The sequence below is a fragment of the Linepithema humile genome, chromosome 2 (genome assembly GCF_040581485.1).
Source record: "Linepithema humile isolate Giens D197 chromosome 2, Lhum_UNIL_v1.0, whole genome shotgun sequence".
Taxonomy (NCBI): domain Eukaryota; kingdom Metazoa; phylum Arthropoda; class Insecta; order Hymenoptera; family Formicidae; genus Linepithema; species Linepithema humile.
In genome coordinates this window covers 172,501-194,794 of record NC_090129.1, presented here as the reverse complement: position 1 = coordinate 194,794, position 22,294 = coordinate 172,501, and the positions used below count along the sequence as shown (strand labels likewise).

At 36.7% G+C, this 22,294-nt stretch overlaps 1 protein-coding gene and 1 long non-coding RNA gene across 2 annotated transcripts in view; both read left to right on the top strand.

The window, feature by feature from the left end:
• The first annotated feature begins 264 nt into the window (after positions 1 to 264).
• Positions 265 to 22,294, top strand: part of LOC105673678 (Zn finger homeodomain 1) — a 27,513-nt gene continuing 5,483 nt past the window's right edge. The window contains exons 1-9 of the mRNA XM_067348982.1: positions 265 to 2,709; positions 16,614 to 16,924; positions 18,601 to 18,741; positions 18,864 to 19,161; positions 19,746 to 20,107; positions 20,394 to 20,747; positions 20,886 to 21,218; positions 21,290 to 21,452; positions 21,876 to 22,294. The exon at positions 21,876 to 22,294 is cut by the window's right edge and continues 5,483 nt beyond it. Coding sequence (XP_067205083.1) covers positions 2,676 to 2,709; positions 16,614 to 16,924; positions 18,601 to 18,741; positions 18,864 to 19,161; positions 19,746 to 20,107; positions 20,394 to 20,747; positions 20,886 to 21,218; positions 21,290 to 21,452; positions 21,876 to 22,069 — 2,190 coding nt within the window. The 5' untranslated portion in view covers positions 265 to 2,675 and the 3' untranslated portion in view covers positions 22,070 to 22,294. The remainder of the gene's footprint in view (positions 2,710 to 16,613; positions 16,925 to 18,600; positions 18,742 to 18,863; positions 19,162 to 19,745; positions 20,108 to 20,393; positions 20,748 to 20,885; positions 21,219 to 21,289; positions 21,453 to 21,875) is intronic.
• On the top strand, positions 4,023 to 10,986 carry LOC105673680 (uncharacterized). The gene is made up of 2 exons (XR_010888411.1): positions 4,023 to 4,661; positions 4,750 to 10,986. It is a non-coding gene; the product is annotated as an uncharacterized lncRNA (long non-coding RNA).

The window sequence follows — 22,294 nt, the reverse complement described above, 5'->3', positions numbered from 1 at the left end:
AAAGTGCATGCATTAAGTATTCTGAAAATAATTAAACGTTACAAGTGCACAAACGATATAGGGTACGTTGTATTTTTCATCGCAAAGCAATAAGATATAAGCGGTAAACTATGAAATCACAAGGATCACCTCGATTCATCGATCTGTTTATAGCTTTTTTTCTCTTTTTTTAGTGTCGTTGGCTTAAAAGTCCGACCAACTCTTCGCACCGATCACTCGATCGAAATAAACATAGAGCGAGGTGCGCGCGAACAACTGATACGCTCCTAGCCTTGATTGCGACCGACGCGCACGTCGACGTTGACGTAGGGGAACGCGACGCAGGTAGGGGATGTGGCGACGGCACGGCACGGCGGACAGACGGATATATAGCGCACACACACATACACACACGACGAATCGCTCGAGGATAACATCTCGCGGCTCCAGGAACGGCGAGCAGCAGAGCGGTGGCAGTGCGTTGGTGATGGACGGGAGGAAGAGAGTTGGCTCACCGTAGACGGAGGACGCAGGGGAGAGATTTCATCGGCCGTAGCCACGCGAGGGTTGCGAGCGTGCAGAAGAGAGAGAGAGAGAGAGAGAGAGAGAGAGAGAGAGAGAGAGCACGAGTGAAAAGTAAGAGGAGCAAAGGGGAATTCTAGCGTGTCGTATACCAACGGAGGGGAGAGACTGATCTCGATATCGGAGAGGGAGGTTCGACACAAAATGGAGGGGAGATACACGGCAAGCGCGCGGCTGCGGTAACGACGCGGGCTCGCAGGAGTGAGAACGAGAGAGGCAGATAGAGGTGGTGGGAAAGAGAGAAGAAGCATGGGGGCGGTGGCTGGCTGCTGCACGGCCGCCATCACCATCTCAGTCCCATCCTATAGTAAACTCCAAAGCAGTTCCCGATCTGTCTTCGTGTGTGTTAGTTAGGGACTCGTGTGTTTTACCGGTGCTTCTAGCTTCTCTACTCGGCGCGAGGGCTGCTAGTAACGCATCGAACCGTCTTCTGCTTTGTCATTGTCCCTGCACTGTCTCTTTACTATGCCCTGACACATCCGCTAACCTCATTCTCTTTCGCTTTTCCCGTCTCTCGTTCCTTCACGCTGACCGTCTCGTATCCGTCGTGTCTTGTCCCTCTCCCATTTTCTCTGATCTCCCTCGCGCGCGTAGTCACCCGCCGCCGTCATTGTCCATCTCTCATTACCGAGATCGCGATCGAAAGTGCTTTTTTTTCGTTTTCTTCTGCATCTGTGATGTGCGATGCGAAGATCGGGCTTTTAATCGAAAGGCTAAAGGTGGTAGTGGATGAATAAAGGGAGGAAGAAGGAGGCGGTGGAAGAGTAGGAGATGGAGAAGGAGAAGAAAGAAAAAGTGACTTTACAAGAAGTGTAAGGAAAAAGAGCGTGCATTCTTGTGCGCGATATTCCTGTGAATATATCCTGCAGCATCCGAGTTGCCTCTCCCTCTTCTCTCCTCTCTTTCTTTCTCTCTCTCTCTCTCTCTCTCTCTGTTTCTCTCTCTTTCTGTGTTTGTTTCTCGCTCCTTCCCCCGCACTTTTCGGCGTTGCACGCGTCCGCACGATCTCCCGAGATATACGCGCGCGCGAGTGCAATGATTATTTACAAAGTGTAGTTGGCCGTCGTCACCGCATTTCAACCGTCCACCGTATCGACAACGAGCACAATCACGGCCATCACAACGGCGAGCTGCGAGGAAGACAAGAAGAATCGCTGCGATACTATAACCAAAAATGATTGGAACAGATATTTTGAAAATTTGCGAGTCTTCTGAAAGATGTTGCAACACTCATCTAAAATCGACAAGGAAGAATTAGGCGCAAGTAATTGCCGCCTATTGTTTGTTGCATCTCGCGTGTTACATCGCATCGCGCCGATTGTGTGAATTTCCGAATTTCCGAACGTGTGAAAAGGACGGATCACCGGCGCTTGAAATCGAAATTTTCCGTCCTGTTGCGCGTTTATTTCCTCTTTGACAGTCGCTACTTTCTTCACTACGTCCGTGCCTACGTCGTCCACATGTTAGCCCTTCTATCATAATAACAGGATAACGTGATCTCGTCTACATAAGTGGAAACGACTGTAGCCTAAAGCTCTCTGTAAGAGACGACGCGTGGTTACTCTGTGTTTCGCGCGAAGCGCGTGCTTTTAATGTCGACTGCCGGTGTTGTTGGTCGCACATCATCGTCCAACAGTGCGTCGTCGATCAGGTTGGCATCGTGTCGCCCAATGTCATCGCCATCGGCGTCTCGCGCGCGTAGTCACATCGCAACTATGAAATGAGCGGTTCGTCCCGATTCACGTTTCGAGCCGCGTTAAAATCACAGAATCGAAGGGCGGATAGATAGCCGAGTGATAACGGATAAGGGAGTGATAACGTTAGATATCCGCATGCGCATGTCACGACGAGGTGATCGTGAGGGCAGTGGCAGTTGAAAGTACACGCGAGAGAAGAAAGAGAAATTGCAGCGATAATGATATGCTGCTGTGCCTTAGAACGTCAATGGACAACGAACTCGTCGTCGTGAAACGAAGATCGTGCTGACGCTCCCCAGCCGGAGAACGGAACCTGGCCGCGACGTCGAGGAGTCGGAGCTGGAGGAGGAGGAGGAAGAAGAAGAGGAGGAAGAGGTGCCGCCGGACATAACCCTTAAGGCACCGGCTCGCGCGAATATGAGCATGACTCTCGTCCGAAATTCGTTCAAGGGTGAGTCAATTCATCGTCTTGAATATTTTTTCAAGTAATATTAAGTACATATATATCGCATGCCTGTCTTTCATCTATTAAACGAGAATAGTTGGCTAAGGATCATGACTGTTTATTCTGAAAGAATTCAAATGCATGAAACGCGTTTCGCTATACACACAAGTCACTTTATACAGATGTTTTCATTGAATTTTCAGTAGTAAGCATATCGAGGAAAAAAGTCATTTGTTCGCAAGTTTCGATGTTAAATATTTTAAGCATTTTGCTGCATATATAAAACAAATCCTGTAATATTGGGAATCTGTTGAAGTAAAATTCACTTGAGATTAAATGAGAAATGTTTGCAGCTCTGAAACTCAATCTCTCTGAAAACTCGTTCAATTTTAAGTTTATAGATTAAAAATTTACAGCTATTGTAATTAAAAAAATGAAATGTAATTTAAAATAAAATTTTTAAAAATTAATAGCTAAAATCTTTGATAGATCTTTGAGACTTGATAAATCTGACATATCCGTTATGATTCATGTTAAAGATAATGTTCAAACTCGCTTTGTTACATGCTTTGATAATTACCAAATCTCGAATCATTCGAAAAGTTTGTAAGTAAAATATTCAAAATATCCCGTAGAGAATTTGATGTATCTTCGCGTAGGCGGATGATATGAAACATCGCGGATGACTTCGTCATCTGGTTTTCGACTCGATGAGCCTCGGAAAATTCGTAGAACGTGTGCCGCTGCACGTGCGCGACCTATATATCGCCTGCGTGATATAAGACGGCATTTAATGGACGGGGCAGCATCTGCGATTGACTCCGCTGTCGACTGTCCAGTGTCTTGCGTTTCGTGAAGATCGATAATCGTCCAGCATTGTTCCTGGATGACATTCTCTGTGCGGAAAAATCGTCCTTCTATGCGGGAAAATTGTTCCCGTTTCTTAGGAATCTCGTTTATACAACATAAAAACGTGTTGATTCACAATAGTTTTGAATAAATGAGACTCAATCGTGATACAACTAATACAAAGGCTAATATTGCAAAAGTGTTAGATTTTTTTACAACTCTCGATAATTTTCCGCGGTACTACAATATAATATTAAATAAATTAAAATAACAATGTTTTATATAAACAGTTCAAGATTATCTACAAGATTTTTATTTAAAAAAATAGAAATAATTTGAGCTACACACACACAAACACACACACGCGCGCGCGCGCACTTTTTTAATGCGTGAAATACGTGGTAGATTTATTGTAGAAACATACTTATTGCACCTATATATTACAGAGGAAAGTGAGAAGGTGATCTGTGTCACTATTCCAAACAGATTTTGATAAAAAAAACTTTTTTATTTTTGTGAGTTATTTGTAGAGATGAAACAAATACTGATTTTTGAAAAAACCGAATATCGAATATTCGGTGATGTTACATGACCGAATACCGAATATTCGGCGGCCGAATAGTGACGAAAGAGCCATCTAACGCGGAACTGTTAAATCATTACAGTTCCGTATAAGATTATAGTTTATAATATTCAACTGTTCACTCACATGTTATGTTGTTTCTAGTTTGTAACCTCAAAATAAGTAGTCTCAAAAAAACTGTGCAATATGAATAAAAGAAGCAAAATCTGGGACTTCTTTGAAATACATAGTGATGACAATACAAAAGCAATATGTTTACTATGTAAAATTCCAATATCACGGGGTGGTATTGGAAAACGTGCTACTACATCGGCAATGATCAAGCATTTGCAAAACAAACACATAACAGAATACAATGAAAATTTTCAAAGTCAGTCTGCAGAAAATAAAAAACAATCAAATATTGCAGATTACGTAAAAACTCAAAAGTGGAATATAAATGATAAGAAATCACTAAATCTGCACAAGGCAATTGGAGAAATGATTGCACTAGACAATCAACCATTTTCAATTGTAACAGATATTGGTAAGACTTAATAATACAATTTATTTAATAATGATTTACAATTTATTTATAGTTAGGTAGATATACCTATAAGTTTATAACTTCGCAGGTTTTCAAAAGTTAATGGAATGTGCTGAACCACGTTATAAGATTCCATTTAAAACATATTTTTCTGAAACTGTGATACCAGATATTTATGAGAAATGTAGAATTAAAATTTTAAAAGATATTGAGAATATAAGCAATTGTGCCTTCACTTCTGATATATGGACTTGTAATATTTCTAATGAGAGTTATATAAGCTTTACTATTCATTACATAAATGAAGATTTTCAATTGAAGCATGCAGCATTAAACGTAAAACATTTTCCGGGCAGCCATACAGGGGAAAATATAGCGAAAATAATCACAGAGATGATAGAAGAATGGCATTTAAATGATAAAAATTATATAATAATCAGAGATAGTGGCGCAAATATTAAAAAAGCTACCAAAAATTTAGATATCCAGAATGAATCATGCTTCATTCATACGCTTCAATTAGTTGTGACTGAGGCTTTAAAGTCACAACGCACCGTCAATGATTTAATAGCTGTAAGTCGCAAAATTGTGACCCATTTTAATCACTCACCAGCAGCTTGCTATAAGTTGAAAGCAATACAAAGAGAACTGAATATGCCAACATTGAAACTAGTCCAAGACGTGCAGACACGATGGAATTCGACATTTTATATGTTGCAAAGGTTATTTGAATTAAAAAGGGCTATTAGTATTTTTACTATAGAAACTGAAGCTATAGTCAACCTATCATCACATCAGTGGTCACTATTAGAAAATTGTTTAAAACTATTACAGCCCTTTGAAGAGATAACCAAAGAAATTAGTTCCTCTGAATCAATCATATCTGAAGTTATTCCTATTGTAGCTTCTCTCAAGAAATATCTTTTAAAAGAAATTTCATTTTTTGGCGTGGGTACGATGAAAGATTCATTAATACAAAATGTTAATAATCGTTTTAATAATATATTATTAAATATAAATTATACACATGCAACTTTCCTTGATCCTCGTTTTAAAACAGCGTTTTTCGATAACGACATGTCGTCTAAGATTAAAATTGAAATTTATCATAAGATGCAAGAAATTTCACAGGAACACGAAATATTGGAAAGTGATGATTTGAATAATAGCGAGAGCAATAACGATATTGATGATGAATCATTGACTACATTCAGAAGAAAAGAGACCATTTGGACATGCTTTTCCGAAATAGCAAACGCAAGTGATGCATCAACTTCTGCATGTGGGAATGCAATTTCTAATAGGAATAGTAGTAATACCGAGAGTAATACTAAGTCCTGTGAAATTGATACTTATTTATCCATGAAATTGATAGAGCGGATTGAATCGCCATTTTTATGGTGGCATGACAACAGAAAAATACTGCCAATTTTATCTAAATTAGCAGAAAAATATTTGTGTATTCCTGCGAACAGCGTATATAGTGAACGTCTCTTTTCCAAAGCTGGAATAGTTTATGAGAAAAAAAGGAATAGATTGCTTCCAGATAACGGCGAAAAACTAATATTTTTGCACCATAATTTACCATTATTAAATTATCAATATTAGTGTAATATGACTGACACTAATAATCCAAATTTGTTGCAATGACTGATTTTTATTTATTAATATTGAAGAATTTCATTTCATTTTTAATTTTCTCAGAATTTATTTTACTGAAACAAAAATACATTATTTTATTGTCTTCTATTGTTTATTTAGGTAATACATGTTTATTTTTTTATTAATAATAAATGCTGTTAAAATTATTCATATTTACATTTTATTTCATTCTATTCCTTAAGAACTTGAACAATTAATTTAAAAAATCACTATTCGGCCAAATAGTTGCTGGTATTCGGCCAAACCGAATATTCAAAAAAAGCAACCGAATAAGCCGAATACCTAATAATGCCGAATATTCGTTACATCCCTAGTTATTTGGGAACCACTATTGTAATGTACTAAACATCTCAAATGAAAGTTAAAGTACAAAATTTAATGCCAACAACTGTATAATACAGTTTCTTTTAATTTTCTGGATTAATCCATATTTGCATAATATTGTCCAATTTATTGGCTTCATTCGTTTCGCCTTGTACGCATACATCAACTATACAACTATGCATATACATATACATATACATGTACATATACATATCATATATATGCATATACATAGAAGACACAAGATCCACCTTGGCCGGTTTATTCATTAATGAGTCTTACCATTCTTGCGATACGTCATCAGTTTATCCGAACCTTGGTCGTTGCCCAAGTCGTCACTCGTAAATGCGATTAGTCGCATATCACTGATGTTGGAAAAAAAATAAATTTTTTACACATTAAACACGCTATGATGATCACCGTCGACCGACGTTGTGATACTGATACGTCACGTTAATATATACACAAAATGCGAATAACTTGAACAATTTAGGGAACTATATGTACAGACAAAAGGGAAAAAATTGGATGCACTATTGCATTCATTAAGATCTTAACAAGATTACATTAGATTTGCAATCTTCAATTATATTTTAATAGAATTAACCGAAATCCCTGGATGTCGACACGTTTTTATTTTTCTCTAAATCAATACCAGTTAATCTTTAATTCTATGTTTACTTATAAACTTTTGGTGATAATACGAATAATACGTTAATTTTCTTATTATAATATATTTTTTTTTAAATATTTGCAATGAAATAAAAGTAAACTCTTCTAGATCTTTCAAGCTTTAAGAAGAATGCATGATCAAAAAGAAGCATTTTATTTCTGAAAAGAATTCTCTTGATATACAGATTTCCTTCTTTTAGAAAAGCATGAAGCTCCCCTGTTTCCGTCTCTAATGACAACAGAGCTGCAGAATAATGTTAAGCAATTTTCCAAATGGTTCGAGATCCTAACCAAAAGAAGCTTGGTTACGAGAGGCTGCGTCCCAATTAGAAAATTCGCGATTGTAGTTACCTTTTATTGTCGTTACCTTTTATTCCGTAAGAAAATTCTCTCTTGCAGAGATTTTTTTTACGAAAAGGATATCTTTTCTTTTCTTTGGAGTTCTATCGTCGCTTCTGTCGGCGAAACCGTAGAATGCAACTGTAATAAAATTGCGACCAAACATTTCAGAAAAAAGCCCAGTATTCCTCAAAGTAAAACGCATACATATGAAAAGTTTTTGGTATTTTTTAGTTGGTACTTTTTATCGCGCAAGAAAAATTTTATTTTTTATTCAAGAATAAAATTATTTTGTTTGCAATTTAGACAGAGTAATTTATTATAATATAATACTTTAATATAGCGCAATATTGTCGCAAATAATGTGACTTTTTTTGAAAAAAAAAAGCGTTGCTCGTTCACGTTTGAAATGATCACTCAAGTAAGAGTTCAAGCTTTATTTCAGTGAATAATAAAAGTATAGAAAGTTGCACGTAATTTGTTAGAAGGTTCGAGATCGGTCTCATAAGAATGGCAAAGTATGTAATTCGAAACTCACGGAAAGCCTAAAATCAACTCGGCATGTTTCTCGCGCAGCAAACGTCAGTAGAGAACGCGCGTCTGATGTGGCGATGTGTGACCGTCGATTATACATCGAGTCAGGTAGCACAACGAGAAGTCGTGCCCTGTACGAAAATATTTAACCATTCCTAATATTGGCGCTCGAAAACGCGCCGGCTCTTATTTTCGTCTCTACGGCTAATCGCCAAACAAAAGTTGCGTGTGCATAGGAAAGCACCGTTGTTCTGTGCTCCATACGCTAAGCAGCTAAGTTTAGACAGTTTCTGTGCAGCAACCGTTTAAATGCGCTAAAAAATGCATTAGACGCAGACTTACTTCCCATCAGATACTATAAGCATCATTTTATGGGCGTTTATTAAGGGGAAGAATTAAAAAAAGCATTTTCTTTAAAAAAATAAAGAACAAAAAGTGAAACGATGAAATCGAGTTTGTAAAGTTATACTTCTATGCAATGAAAATTATATTTCATATTTTGAAATCACACACAAAATACTTGGAATTTACGAAAATTTACTGAAATTGTTATAAGTTTAAATAATTTAACTTCACTATTATTTCACTATTAGTTAGAGTTTGCGAGAAGTCGATCGAACAAGTATTTTGATGTTATTTTATCGTTTGTCAAAACGAGAAAATCTGAATTTGATATTGTTTATGCAGAGCGTATATCCACGTATACGGGGAAGTACATTGTTCTCGCTAAAAGATAACGTTCACCCTGCGTTTCAGAGCAGAATGAATGGACCAAGCTTGGTTATATCTGTGTCCGCGACCTTTTGTGCTCTTTTATCTCATTCTTTAACGTTTATTATTATTATCGTATCGGCCCAAACGCTTTTTTTCTTAGTTTTAGACCGTTTTAATCGGTATCGGTATTAATTCGACACAAAACGAACGATATTCTTGCGCGTATAAACGCCACTTTTTAATTGCGTATCATATCGAGGAGAAAGATCCGTCCATCCTCCGTGACAGACAGTGTGAATTCTCATTACGTTTTTGCTCCTTTTCTTTATTAATAATTCTTATAATACAAATTATCGATGGACATTGTGACAAATGTCACTTGTTTCGATTGCGGAAATAATGTGAGTATTTAAAAACAATTTATTACAATAAGTTGTGCATTTAAGAAAAAATGATACGACACAACTGCAAACGATAAAGTCGTGCCAGCTGAATATTGTCCGCGCGCATTTTCTTCCATAATAATTGAGAAACATATAAATATTTTCTTTGCAAATAACAATTCTATGACAGCATTAATGTTTCGTATACACGGTAACTGATCGTGAATAGTGTGATGATCGTTTCATGTATTTTCATAATACGCATTTTGTTTTCTAGCGATTGAGATGAGCACGATCGAATTCCAATTAGAAGCTTTGTGATAAAAATATATAATATTGCATATCGAAAGATAGAAATCTAGATGAAGTATCTTGTTAAAGAAATATTTTTCCTAAAGAAAAAATAATTCCAAATTCAACGGAGAAATTATGTCATTGAAATTGAGAATAAATATCCTGTAAAATACGCAAAAATTCATATCATCGCAATACACAAGACTTCTTTTCGATCCACTATTTTGCATTCTTTTTCCTTATTGATGTTATGATACTGCCGAATCGTTCAGGCATATTTGATTTTCTTCATTCTTCGCACACATAGAAGTAGTTGGTACGCCAGCGGTTGCTCAATAATTTTGATTGGTAGAACAGCGCGGATTACCACGTCGCGTCGCGCCGCGCCGCTCACTCGTTTATGGGAGCGCGTCGAAGTGGTTTTAACGTTCTGGAAGATGGCGGCCGCCCGCGCCCTATCAAGCTCAATGACCTCTCCGAGAAATCGTTTACTTCGCACCGTAGCAGCGTCGGCAGCGTCGGCAGCGACGCACACGCGACCTAGGGATCTCGTCCGTCCGACCGTCTGCATCTTCGGCGCCGTACGAACGCGCCTTTACGGCTTAATCCACGTTGTCGTCGAGTGACGTAAGCGCGCGCGCCTATCCTCTCGGGCTCTTTAAGGCCCTGCCCACCGATCGTTTTTTATCGGCTGGTATACCGTAGATATGGACGGTCGTCAAAGAATAACGAGTTACAAATTATCCTCTTTAATTAATGTAATAAAACTTAAACTGTAACTAAAAGCATTCACTAAAGAGCAGTGACTAGCAAATAATAGTAGTTACGCAAATAATTATTTTAAACATCTGAAGAAAATAAAAGAGTAAAATAATATCTAAATATTTATATCGCGATTAGCATATAGTTCTGATGATGTCATATACCGCAATGTTGGAATGTCTATTTAAATGTGTTAACCAGACATTTATGAAGAATAAATGGCATCATCGAATAAATGTATTAGCATTAAAATAAAAAAAATCAGAAATGTGGTTTTACTGGATGACACTAGACAAATACGCGAGAAAATACTTGTCAGATATGCATACCGAGTATGCGAGTAATGACAATGTGAACGACCGCATTATTCACGAGAATCGAGTGATTATTACGTGATAATTCGCAATTTATTCCGCGATTCCGCTTCTACGTGGAAATGGTGTTACTTTCTCAATATGTATTTTATTATTATTGCCTTTATTACAATGCTTACAATGCTTTTATCTGAACACATCTAAACCGACAAAATAATAGAAGGAAGGAAAAATCAGTATAGACTTTGAAACAATTATTTAAATAGTGGCGTAACTTAAAAATATTTTAGTCTTGATAAATAAATTGACAAAAATTAAAAAGAATAACTGTGGAGTATTATCGATAGAGAATTTATAAAACTGTAGAAAAAAAAGAGAATTCCATAATATTTAAACATAGTCTCTTAAAATAATTTTATTTTAATTATTGATTCTTCACGATTACACATAATTATTTAGAAGATTTTATAAAACTGAAATGTTTTCATACCGAAATGTCCGTTTGCTGATCTTAAATTTTGTTATTACGTTTTCCTCGATCATTCATGCGCGAAATTTCAGCGACTTCCGCGACAATCGCGTGTCGCACAGGCTACCCACTCTTGAGAAACAATTGATGCTACCGTCTACGGAGATAATCCCAGGAAACGCTGTCTTGCAAATTTATCCGTGAATAGAATCGCGCGCGCGTGCGTGCTTTACGATACTTGGTGAAATTGGGTTACGCGTCACGCGCTCCAATAACAAAAAAAGTCATGTACGGTCAATCGGGATTATTGGGACGTTGGATGACTATGGATCACAATCAGCGATATTTTTTAATGAACTAATAATTTTTATTATATTTATCTCGGTATATAAGAAACAATTAGTGAATAATTGATTAATTGTCTTTAAGATTGTAAAGTTGTGCAGTACAACTCAAGTATACATAGGTATATTAGAATTTTATTTTTGTTTATCAAAATATATAAACTGTTGAAAATGAGAAGTCAATTAATTGACGATTCAGCGTTTCTCCAAATTAAATAAGTAGTTTATTTTTAAAAAAATTTTCTAGATTCTTATTAAATGCTTCTTATTATCAAGAATATTTTGATATATTATGGTTTTTTTTATATATTAATTAGTTTGACCGATTATAATGAATAAACGGATATTGCAAAAAGGAATATTATAAGAAAATTGGAACAATTTATTATAGCTTGTGTTTTATAATCTACTCATCTACTCATGTACTACCATTATCTTTTGACGCGCCTATCATTTTATATATTTATTTAATATACAATATTTAAAAATATGTATATAGTATCGGAGAGAAAGCAAAAGTCAAACCACTTTGATATTATCAAAAAATTGAAAAATTTGTTGATATAATTCTTAACGCGTTCGTTACGTCGCAATGCTGCGGCTCCAACGGCGAAATACAAGGTGGTCAATTAATCGTCTTTTTTTTTATCACGCATTTCAATAACACACATGCCCGGCATCGTGTCGCCATAAGTGCTCTCTCGACGCGCTATCCGAGATTGCACGGTATTGCTCGCAATTTGCTATACCCGGTTTCCACATTCCACTGACGTCATTTGTGGCGCGTCTTTCTCGCGAGGACAGTCGCGAGAGGAGACGCATCTTGACGTTTGCTCGCAACCGTTCGAATCGTTCGCATTAATGTTCGCGCCGGAGTCAACTCTTGCTCTTCGAAGGGGAAGCGCAAAAGTGCTTACTTTCCATAAAGCATTTATTTGATAGATATTGGATAGTTTTCACATTATCTTTCAAAGTGAGGTAGCATCTACAGTTTGGATGCGAAGTTGTAAGCTCTTTTTTAATTCATCTGAAATTTTCACTTAAAATGTAGGATAATGTTTTTTTATGTCTCACTATTTCTTACCACTAACCAAATTTTTATCTCAAGTATATCTTATCATTTTCTATACATACTAATTTGATTCGGCATTTATTAAAATATATTATCGGGGAAAATCCCCTTTCTATAGCAAAGGACATTTTTTTGCCATTTTCGTAAGAAGAGTACATGGATGAATTGTGAAACGTCATTTCGGAATGCTCGATATAGCGTTTCGTCACGGTGGGCGCGCAGTAAAAAGCGCGTGAGCGACGTGGCTTCATGGATCGTGTACATAGGAAGGCAAGAAAGGTCACGGCTCTGACCCGTTTCAACGTCTTATCGGCTTCACGGCGAGCAAAGTTCGTCTTCGTGGAAGACGCGAGTCGAGCAAACGCGATTCGAAGAGATAGAGCCAACTTCCCGTTTGCCTCGTAGCGGTGGCATGTTTTCGTGCCTTCTTAAAATTCCAACTTTGTCGTCAAATAGAAATATTATATCGTCGTATTTTATAAATCTAATTATCACTTTTTGTAAATTTGAAGCAAATATGATTCGTGATAATAATTCAGTGATCGTGCCAATTGTATTATATACTGTACACATACACTTTAATGCACGCGGGAAATAGGAAATATTGTACTACCTTGACATGTACAATATTTCTTATATTACAGAGCTCGCGTTGCCTTACTCCAAGACGTTCTGTCTCGTAAAGTTACCTCGTAGCCGTATATTAATTACGGTGATACGCAAACTTGCGCGCATTGACTTACGGCCAGCGTTTTCGCAGCAGCCGCCGGCGTATACGTACCTACGCGAGATTAATATGCGATGCTCGGTATGAGATTCGCATCGTACACGATCGCGAGCATAGCTACGAGAAATTCTGCGCATTTCCAGACGTTTCTATAGAGCTCGCGCGCTCAACCACTCCCTCTCTGTCTTGCCCAAATATACCTGACCGTCATGTTTTTACTGGGGAGGAATGTAATAAAAGGTAAATAGATACAAATATATTTTTACACAAATTTATTTTATTTCTTTTACAATTAGAAAGAATTCAATAATATTAGATCTCAACGCATAATTAATTTTTTAAGATACTCGACATAAAGTGGAACAATTATGATAACCAGTGATAAAAAAACTAATTAACAATTTTGAGTTATTCGCTTAGTAAAGAACGTAGTAAAGAACACGTACGAAGTGATACGCGATCGGCACATTTTACTTAAATTTAAATCTAAAATCGAAAATCCAACACTTTTTTAAATATAAAAAATTTATTTTTTAACCATTTTTAGTTGGAACTTTATTTAAATGCGCCAGGTCTTAAGATGTTAAGAAAGAATGAAAATTTTACTTTTTCAATTTTTAAATATTAATTATATAAAAAATCCGTCTCGTTTGCGCAATATTACGAAAGAAATATTAATTCTTTGCGAAGTATATTCAAGTTAGACACGACTGCTAATTGTGAGTTGTAAGCACACACGATTGATTAGCGCGATCGGCATTGACATTAGATTAGCGAGTAATATGCGATTATTTATGGGAAATCGTACGTTGGAATACTTAAATCCGGTCTTGTTAACAATAGGCGCACCCGAAAAGTCATTCAGACCCCAACAGCACACTGCCATGTGCCACTTTTTCTCCTGTTCCATACACGCCGCTCTCTGTACGAGCGCACCCCGCTCCGCTTTTCTGCCTGCTCCTATATCTCTACATAGAAGATGTACATAGTATTGATAATACATACTACATTGAACAATGTTGCTCATCCGATACGCTGCCCCTCCGTTGTCGTCTTCTTCTCATCCTACGTGTATGATGCATATGCCATACAATAGCAGTATAAAAGCAACGATCTGGCGCAAACGGGTGGCTGCGGGTAGCGAGAGATTCCCATTGACGTCGATTGTATTTATCCGATCATTGATTCAATATGCGTGATTTCAATGACCTGCTGTATTAAACTCGAAAAAAAATGTCAGGGATTCGAAACCGGCGTTAATTTGAAAATAAGTACAACTTTCTGCGTTGTAGATAGGAGGAGAGTCCGATTCACATAGGTATGTTGGCATTAAAGGCATTAATTCGCAGTCTTTACGGCTATAATAAAGAATGGTATTTTTTGTATACGATATTTCACAGTGCTTATCATTTTAATCATCAATAATATCAATATTTATTTACAAAGTTTGCAATATAGAGCTCATTTATAGAGAATTTATAAAATGCCCTTAAATTTTCAAAGTGTCTATCTTTAATTTCGAGACATACGTACCTATCTACATCTTCGTTTGTATCGAAAAATTCACATTCCTCCGACTTAATCCTTTTTTTCTTAGTCGTTAATTTCCGATGCATCAACATTGTCCGATCAACGCGGTGGGCGTCGGTGAATGTGTACGGATGCACTTAATAGCGGCGCCGTGAAACATTTGGCAGTGCTCATCGGTATTTCTTTCTCTCGCATTCTGGCGTTACGCCCCGTCTACGTGGTTCGATTGTGTCTATCGCGCACGCGTCTTTTTTTAGCGGATATATAAGTATACGCGTTTCGCATTATCCCCATATACAAACGATACACGTGTGTCACGCCGGGGATTATATGACTGACGCGCAGCGACCGATCATGCATATTGGTAATTGGCGAAGGTAGTCGTGATTAGCTCTGCGCATCGCACATGTAAACCGATACTCGCTGCCAGATACGCGTTGCTGATTGATCGCAGCCAATTTTGCACGTGCAGTCTGACTAAGAAATCTCATATAGTCGACTTGGTCATCTCGCCTCGAGCACCTAGCTTTCCATAGTAGCTAAGGCATCAATATTTTTTTTTTATGTTGAAGAAATATGCAATTTAGGTATGATTTGCATCTTTTACATCTATTTAATTCGAAATTATTAATATATTAACATCAGATATTGCAATTTTTAATATTCATACAGTTTGTACCATTCAGTACGTATTCAAAGAAAGTAGTTTGTTGTTAAAATCAGTTAGAAAGATACCAGACAGAATTGTTATAACATGCGTTAGTGCATACACATATATTTGGTTACGTCGCTATACATTTCGTTTTTTAATAAAAATGTAGTGAGTAATTGAGTACGTAATCGTGCGACCTTGTGTTTACGAGACATTACGCATACTTAAGAATATTGAATTAAACATTTAATGTTTTATTAGATGTAAATGCGAATTTATCGTTGGGATTACAAGATATGTTAAAGATTGATTGTGTGTGTGTGTGTGTACAAAGGGATATGGAGTCAAAATCGTCAAAAGCGAGAAGTGTTAGTTGTATGCTGCACACCTGTCCTTTACAATCCGCCCATTATTAAATTTTTATCGTTATTTGAAGCTTTACTTGCTTTGATTTTGTTGCGTTCAATTTCTGAAGTAATAAATATAAAAAAAAGCATTTTACATCAGTTACATTTCAACGTTATTGTGTTTCGATAAAGACAAGAGATTATTTTTTTTGTCTCTTGCCATTAATTTAACATAATGATATCCGTTCTAATCTCTGATGAAAATTGAATGGAATACAAATGAAATAAAATGACTTTGATCTAAGAGATTAAAATTAGTGAAATTCTAGTAAACTTAATTTTTCTTGTGATATGAACAAAAACACATTTTACATAAACTGTTTTGTGTTTTTATTGCGCGAATATAGAGATCATATTCTATGTTTACTCGTGCAGCATCCTATTCTTTTATAACATTAATGTCTGAATTTGACAAAATTATGTCAGTTTTTTTTGCCATTCATCTTTGGTTGCCATTGCGAAATTTGCTTATCACATACGCTTTCTTTCATACTCGGCAAGCACACTTGGCGATTAAAGAGTTCGATATATAACAGTAGTATAACTTGCTCTTTAGCTCCTGAAAAATTGAATTGGATCACCGTAAAGCTTTATAATATCCGAAAAAGATAAAAATCAATTGAAAGAATAAAATATGTCGCATATTGATGATATCGATTTTAATTATGACGTATGATTCGATCTGTGTATTTCACGCGATGGCGCGTTGCCGAGGTAAAATATAATATAAAAGTTGTGCCACGTGTGTTACAGGCGAGGACGACGCAGGTGTTGTAGATACAGCGGTGGGCGGAGGTTGCGCGGGTGAAGCGCCAACCACAGGAGGTGGTGGTATTGCCAGCGATGGAGGTGGTGGCAGCGGAGGAACGCGCAGTGGCGGTGGCGGCGACAGCGAGGGCGGATCTGCGAAGCAGCAGCAGCAGCAGCAGCAGGGTGGCGAAAGGTGCCCTCAGTGTGGTATCCTCTGTCGGGACGTTCGCATCCTGCAACTACATCTCGAGGACACGCACAAAACTTCCTATACCATCGACAAGCACGATCTCAACGCCCAGTTCTCCCAAGTGGTGAGTGATCGCGATGACCCGTCAAGGACACACACGTTGCTCGAGGGATTAGTTGTTCGCGTTCCGCGTTCAGACTTATCGATCACACCCCCAAAAGCGGCAACCAGTTTTCCACCGAAGCGTCGCCTGTCTCTTTTCGCACGCAATTTTCGCGAACGAGAAAATAGGAACGTGTCTCGCAGAGTGGTTATGAAATTATGAATTTTCTCCAGGATTACAGGTTCTCTTTTTCTTTTTTTCTTCTTCTTTCTTTGATAGGTTTCTTGGAATAGACGCGACTAGTAATGTGTAAGGACAAGAATGGCAACGATCAAAATGATATTTAAACTATAATTTGTAGAATAAGAATAAATAAATAAATGTCTACAGATAAGAACAATTATGCAATTTATGGTGTGTGATACCAACAAATCCAAAAATCGTGATGTTTTCAAGAAAGTCAATATTTTGATGTTAAATTTCTTCTCTACTTTGTATTTTTCTTTTTTTTTCTTTTCTTTTCTAATTAATTAATTAATATTTAATATGTAATCTTATGGAGCAATGTAAATTTTTGTAATATTTTTTAGTAATATAATAAAACGTTGTGTTTTGAATCGCCTGAGCCGTACACATTTCGAGTCTCAGCCACACCGATCGACAATCTCGAGCTGTTATCTCGAGGTTCCCAAAATTACTTACTTAGAACTGTAAACTTTTAATTTTTAAAATAAAATTATATTCAAAGGCCAACATAAAATCAAAATCAAAGGAATAAATGAAAAGCAAACGGCCAAAGCCAGGTGTTCGTGCATGCGTATTATAAAAACGATTTCAATAACATTGACGTTTCGACCTGAATTCTGTCTTCTTCAGAATTCCGCTTACAATTTAATACATAGATTAAAATTTAATACGCTTTCGGACTAACTTAACAATTTTCATTTATCATCGCTTATGCAATTATCAATATATAAGCGATGATAAATGAAAATTGTTAAATTAGTCCGAAAGCGTTTTAAATTTTAATCTATGTATTAAATTGTAAGCGGAATTCTGAAGAAGACAGAATTCAGGTCGAAACGTCAATGTTATTGAAATCGTTTTTATAATACGCATGCACGAACACCTACACTCAAAAAAATGATCTTGCAATAATAGCTAAAATTTTCTAGGTGTAAAAAATTAACTAAAACAGATAAATGATTAGCAACTGTTGTTATATTGCATATGTAATTACTTAATCAGTTTAGATGACAGAAACAGAATATATATCTGTATTGTTTGTGAACTTTAAAAAGAAAGTTTCTCTAAAGCGCCTATCTGTATAAGATCAATCACGTGTTAGATCATGCAATGAATAACATTTAGCAATGGTACCTAAATTTTTCAGAAGCTATTGCTAGAACATTACTGCTATAAATTCTATATGTGACAAACAATGTTTTCACAGATACGAAAAATAGCGATACATTCTTGTTGCGATATCTAGAAATCTAACTACATCAGCGAAATATTTTTTTGAGTGTAGCTTTGGCAGTTTGCTTTCCACTTATTCTTTTGATTTTGCTTTTAATTTTCATTGAAATTTATTTCTTTGAAGATAGATCCAGAAAATAGTTACGTGTGACTGTGTGTTGATTAATAAGACATTTAATCGTTATAAGATTAAACTAATTGTAAACTAATTTTCTCAGTCCTGCAAGGTGTGCAGCAAAACCTTTGCCAACGTGTATCGGCTACAAAGGCACATGATTAGCCATGATGAAAGTGCCGTTTTACGAAAATTTAAATGTCCCCACTGCGAGAAAGCCTTCAAGTTCAAGCATCATCTTAAGGTACTTTATTACTGTGATTACATGTTACAATACATAATATATTATGTATTCTGATAAATATCAACTACAAGTGTATATTTTAATAATCTTTGCTTTTAACTTAAATACAACGTTTCTTGTAGGAACACCTGCGCATTCACAGCGGTGAAAAGCCATTCCAATGCAACAACTGCGGCAAGCGTTTTTCTCATTCTGGATCATACTCGAGTCATATGACGGCGAAGAAATGCTTGATAATGAATCTGAAGAAATCGAGGCAGAACACCATAAGCAATGTCGATCGGGGATCGAAGAAGGTTCATCAGCCTTTATCGGGACGACGTGACGTTGATCTGTTGACAGCCAACAATAACACGTTCCTGCCAATTCTACCGAAGCTATCATCTACGGATTATCAGGAGATACAAAGGGAGGGAGCAGGTAATTTTGCTAGATCAATATTTCCGTTTAGTTTCTTACATATTTTCTCTGTATTTTTCATACATTTATTACATTTATGCATGGATCTTGTCAAATCCATAAGTGAAAGAACTGACGCAAAGTTTCGATATAACTTACTCATAACTAAATTTTAATTCCCAAGTGATTCAAATATGAAAAATAAAGAGTTTCTATTAATCTTGAGGTGAACAATTCATAATAAAATAGCATTTTTAAATTAATTTTAAGCGGATTTTACTTTCACAGAATTGTAATGAAAATCTCAATTATAGAAATGCAGAAATGTCAAGTGCATAAAGCTGGAATAAATTAAATCTACAGCTTGCAAGTTCTATTTTATGATATGATCTCATATTTGAAGTGCACGGTGCAAATTATGGGCTTGATTCATTTTATTGTTAGTTTGGAACGCCTCATTTAATATTGAGAATTGGATAATTGCGGCAAATGATAACATTTCTCGATATTTTTTAAGTCAAAAACAGACATACCTATCAACTCATGAACAAACGTTAGATAAAGCAAGTCACTTTGTTTTTAAGTCTGATTTGATTAATATTTAGGTGTTTATGACGTGCCGACTCTGCTGCCTCAAATGATGGGGTTTGGAAATTACTTCCTGCAGTCTTCGTTAGGCAAACTATTGAATCAATTGCATTCGAAACGACTCGATGAGATCAGTTCGGAACAGTTCGAGACGCACCGAGAAGTAATGAGTCCATCGACGGCGGACTCTGAGGGAACGGAGGGTACGGAGGGCAAGGAATCTCCCGCTCCAGCAGATTCGATGCAGGGTCTTGATTTTGTCCGGCGAATTCTAGAAACTGTAAATACCTCGGTGACAAAACAGCTACTTGAGGCAAACATGCGGAAGCTCTCCACGTCTCCGGCTACGATGAAGCGAGAATTCGAAGAGGATTATCAGGTATAGAACAAAATTTAACTAGTATTTTTCTTTTACTTAAAATTGAAATTTATCTATGGATTTATAATTTTTTAAATAAGCATATGTGACTGTTTTCTATTGTTGTTTCATCACTTGTGTGGACATATTATAATGTTACTTGTTTTTCCGAGATTTATCAAAGATATTCATCTCGAAATTTTACTATAAGATTCATTCTGTTCAAAGTGCTACGGTAAGATCGCACTTTCGTAAGATACGCACTTTTTCTCAAACGAAATCGGCCTAAATGTTGCATTCTTCGTAGGATCAAGATAGCGAGATGTCCAGTGAGATGACACAATGTCCGGACTGGGCCGTGACGGACCAATATGACTCGCAGAGTGAAGGCTTAGCCGCGAAGCTCGAAAATGCTAATCAACCGACATCGAGATCGGCTAGGAAAAGAAAACGGGAAGATAGCTCTGAGGCGGATTCGGAGGATGAAGATGATGGTTATCAAACTCATAATGACAGCGGTAGAAGAGTTAGAGCTAGATCGCTCATAGATGATGAACAATTAGCCGTTTTGAAAGGTTATTACAACATCAATCCTCGACCGAAGAAGGAGGAGATCACCATGATCGCCAATTACATCAATTTTCCTACTCGTGTGGTACAGGTACGCAAACTAATGATGGATAATGATTAATTAAATTACATTCAAGCTAATTATAATAATGCCTAGTTGATATTTTGTATTTCGTTTTCGTATTCCGTCAACAATAACTATATTTTGATCACAATCATGCATTTCCAGGTTTGGTTTCAAAATTCTCGTGCCAGGGATCGAAGAGAGTCAAAGATACCTCACCAGTTACCAGCTCTGGTACCTTTAGCACCACTTTCAGCGAATAATTCTGTTGCGGAGCAGCCTTTGGATTTGTCTAAAAAGGAAGCGCTTGCTATGTCGATAACCAAAGAAAGCGACACATCGAGTAGAAATATATCATCTCCTTGCGAGCAGAAAGACGATAATTCAATCCCGAATGTTGATAACGATGACCTCGAAGATTCGCCTCTTGTTATAGATGAAGAAACTGCTACTGATCCCGTTGAAGCAAAGCGTACACCTCCTAGGGAGATTACAAAGGTAAATGAAGTGTAAAATCAATTGATGCGAAATTTTGCAAGTAAATGTTTAATTTCTCTGTTATTTATTAGAGCCAAAATCAAGTAAGCACTAAAAGTGAAAATGAAACTACACCTCAACCGGAAGCAACTCCTATAGCAACGGAAACCGAGCAGGGTCTTTATTTCTGTGATCAGTGTGACAAAACATTTTCCAAACACAGTTCCCTCGCGAGACACAAGTATGAACATTCCGGTAAGTATAATTTGATGGTTTCGTATAGTAAAAACTCTATTATCCAGTTGAGAAATTTTTCTTTAAACAGAAGACGAATGAAGATATTTTTCTCACTTTTACAATTTTTCAACATTTGACTTAAATATCTCGATTAGTCTCGATTTAGTCAGAGAATTGAAGATTTTATTTAAAGTATATCTAAAATATATAATGTAGAATAAGATTTAATTGGCAATTAGTTTAGTGACTTTTATGAAAACCTTATAAAATTATTGATACCGTCTGTAAATTCTGTTTTCTATATTTCTACATTGATTCTGAATGAGTTACTTAAAGAATCTCACTACGACTAGTTGAATGTTTTGTCTAGTGCCACCGCGCGTTTACAAATTGGTTACGGGCAAATGGATAGTAGATAAAATAAAAATTAATAAATGTTAGGGCAAAGGCCGTACAAATGCGTGGAGTGTCCAAGAGCGTTCAAGCACAAGCATCACCTGACCGAACACAAGCGGTTGCACAGCGGCGAAAAGCCCTTCCAGTGCTCCAAGTGCCTCAAGCGCTTCTCTCACTCCGGCTCCTACAGTCAACACATGAATCATCGTTACTCTTACTGCAAGCCCTACAGAGAATAAGAGTACTTGGCTTGCTCATCTGAGGCTTGCTCGCTTATCTAGGTATAATATACGCAGTCCTTTTTCCTTATGTTTAGAATTTCTCTCTTTTACGTGTAAGTTTGTTCTTTGAAAATCCCGCCTCACGAAGAAACGCTAGAACGCCTTTATATATTTATCTCGCGGCATAAACTTTAAAGGAAGCCGCAATGTTTCGCGAAGCTATATGTGTAATATATATACATA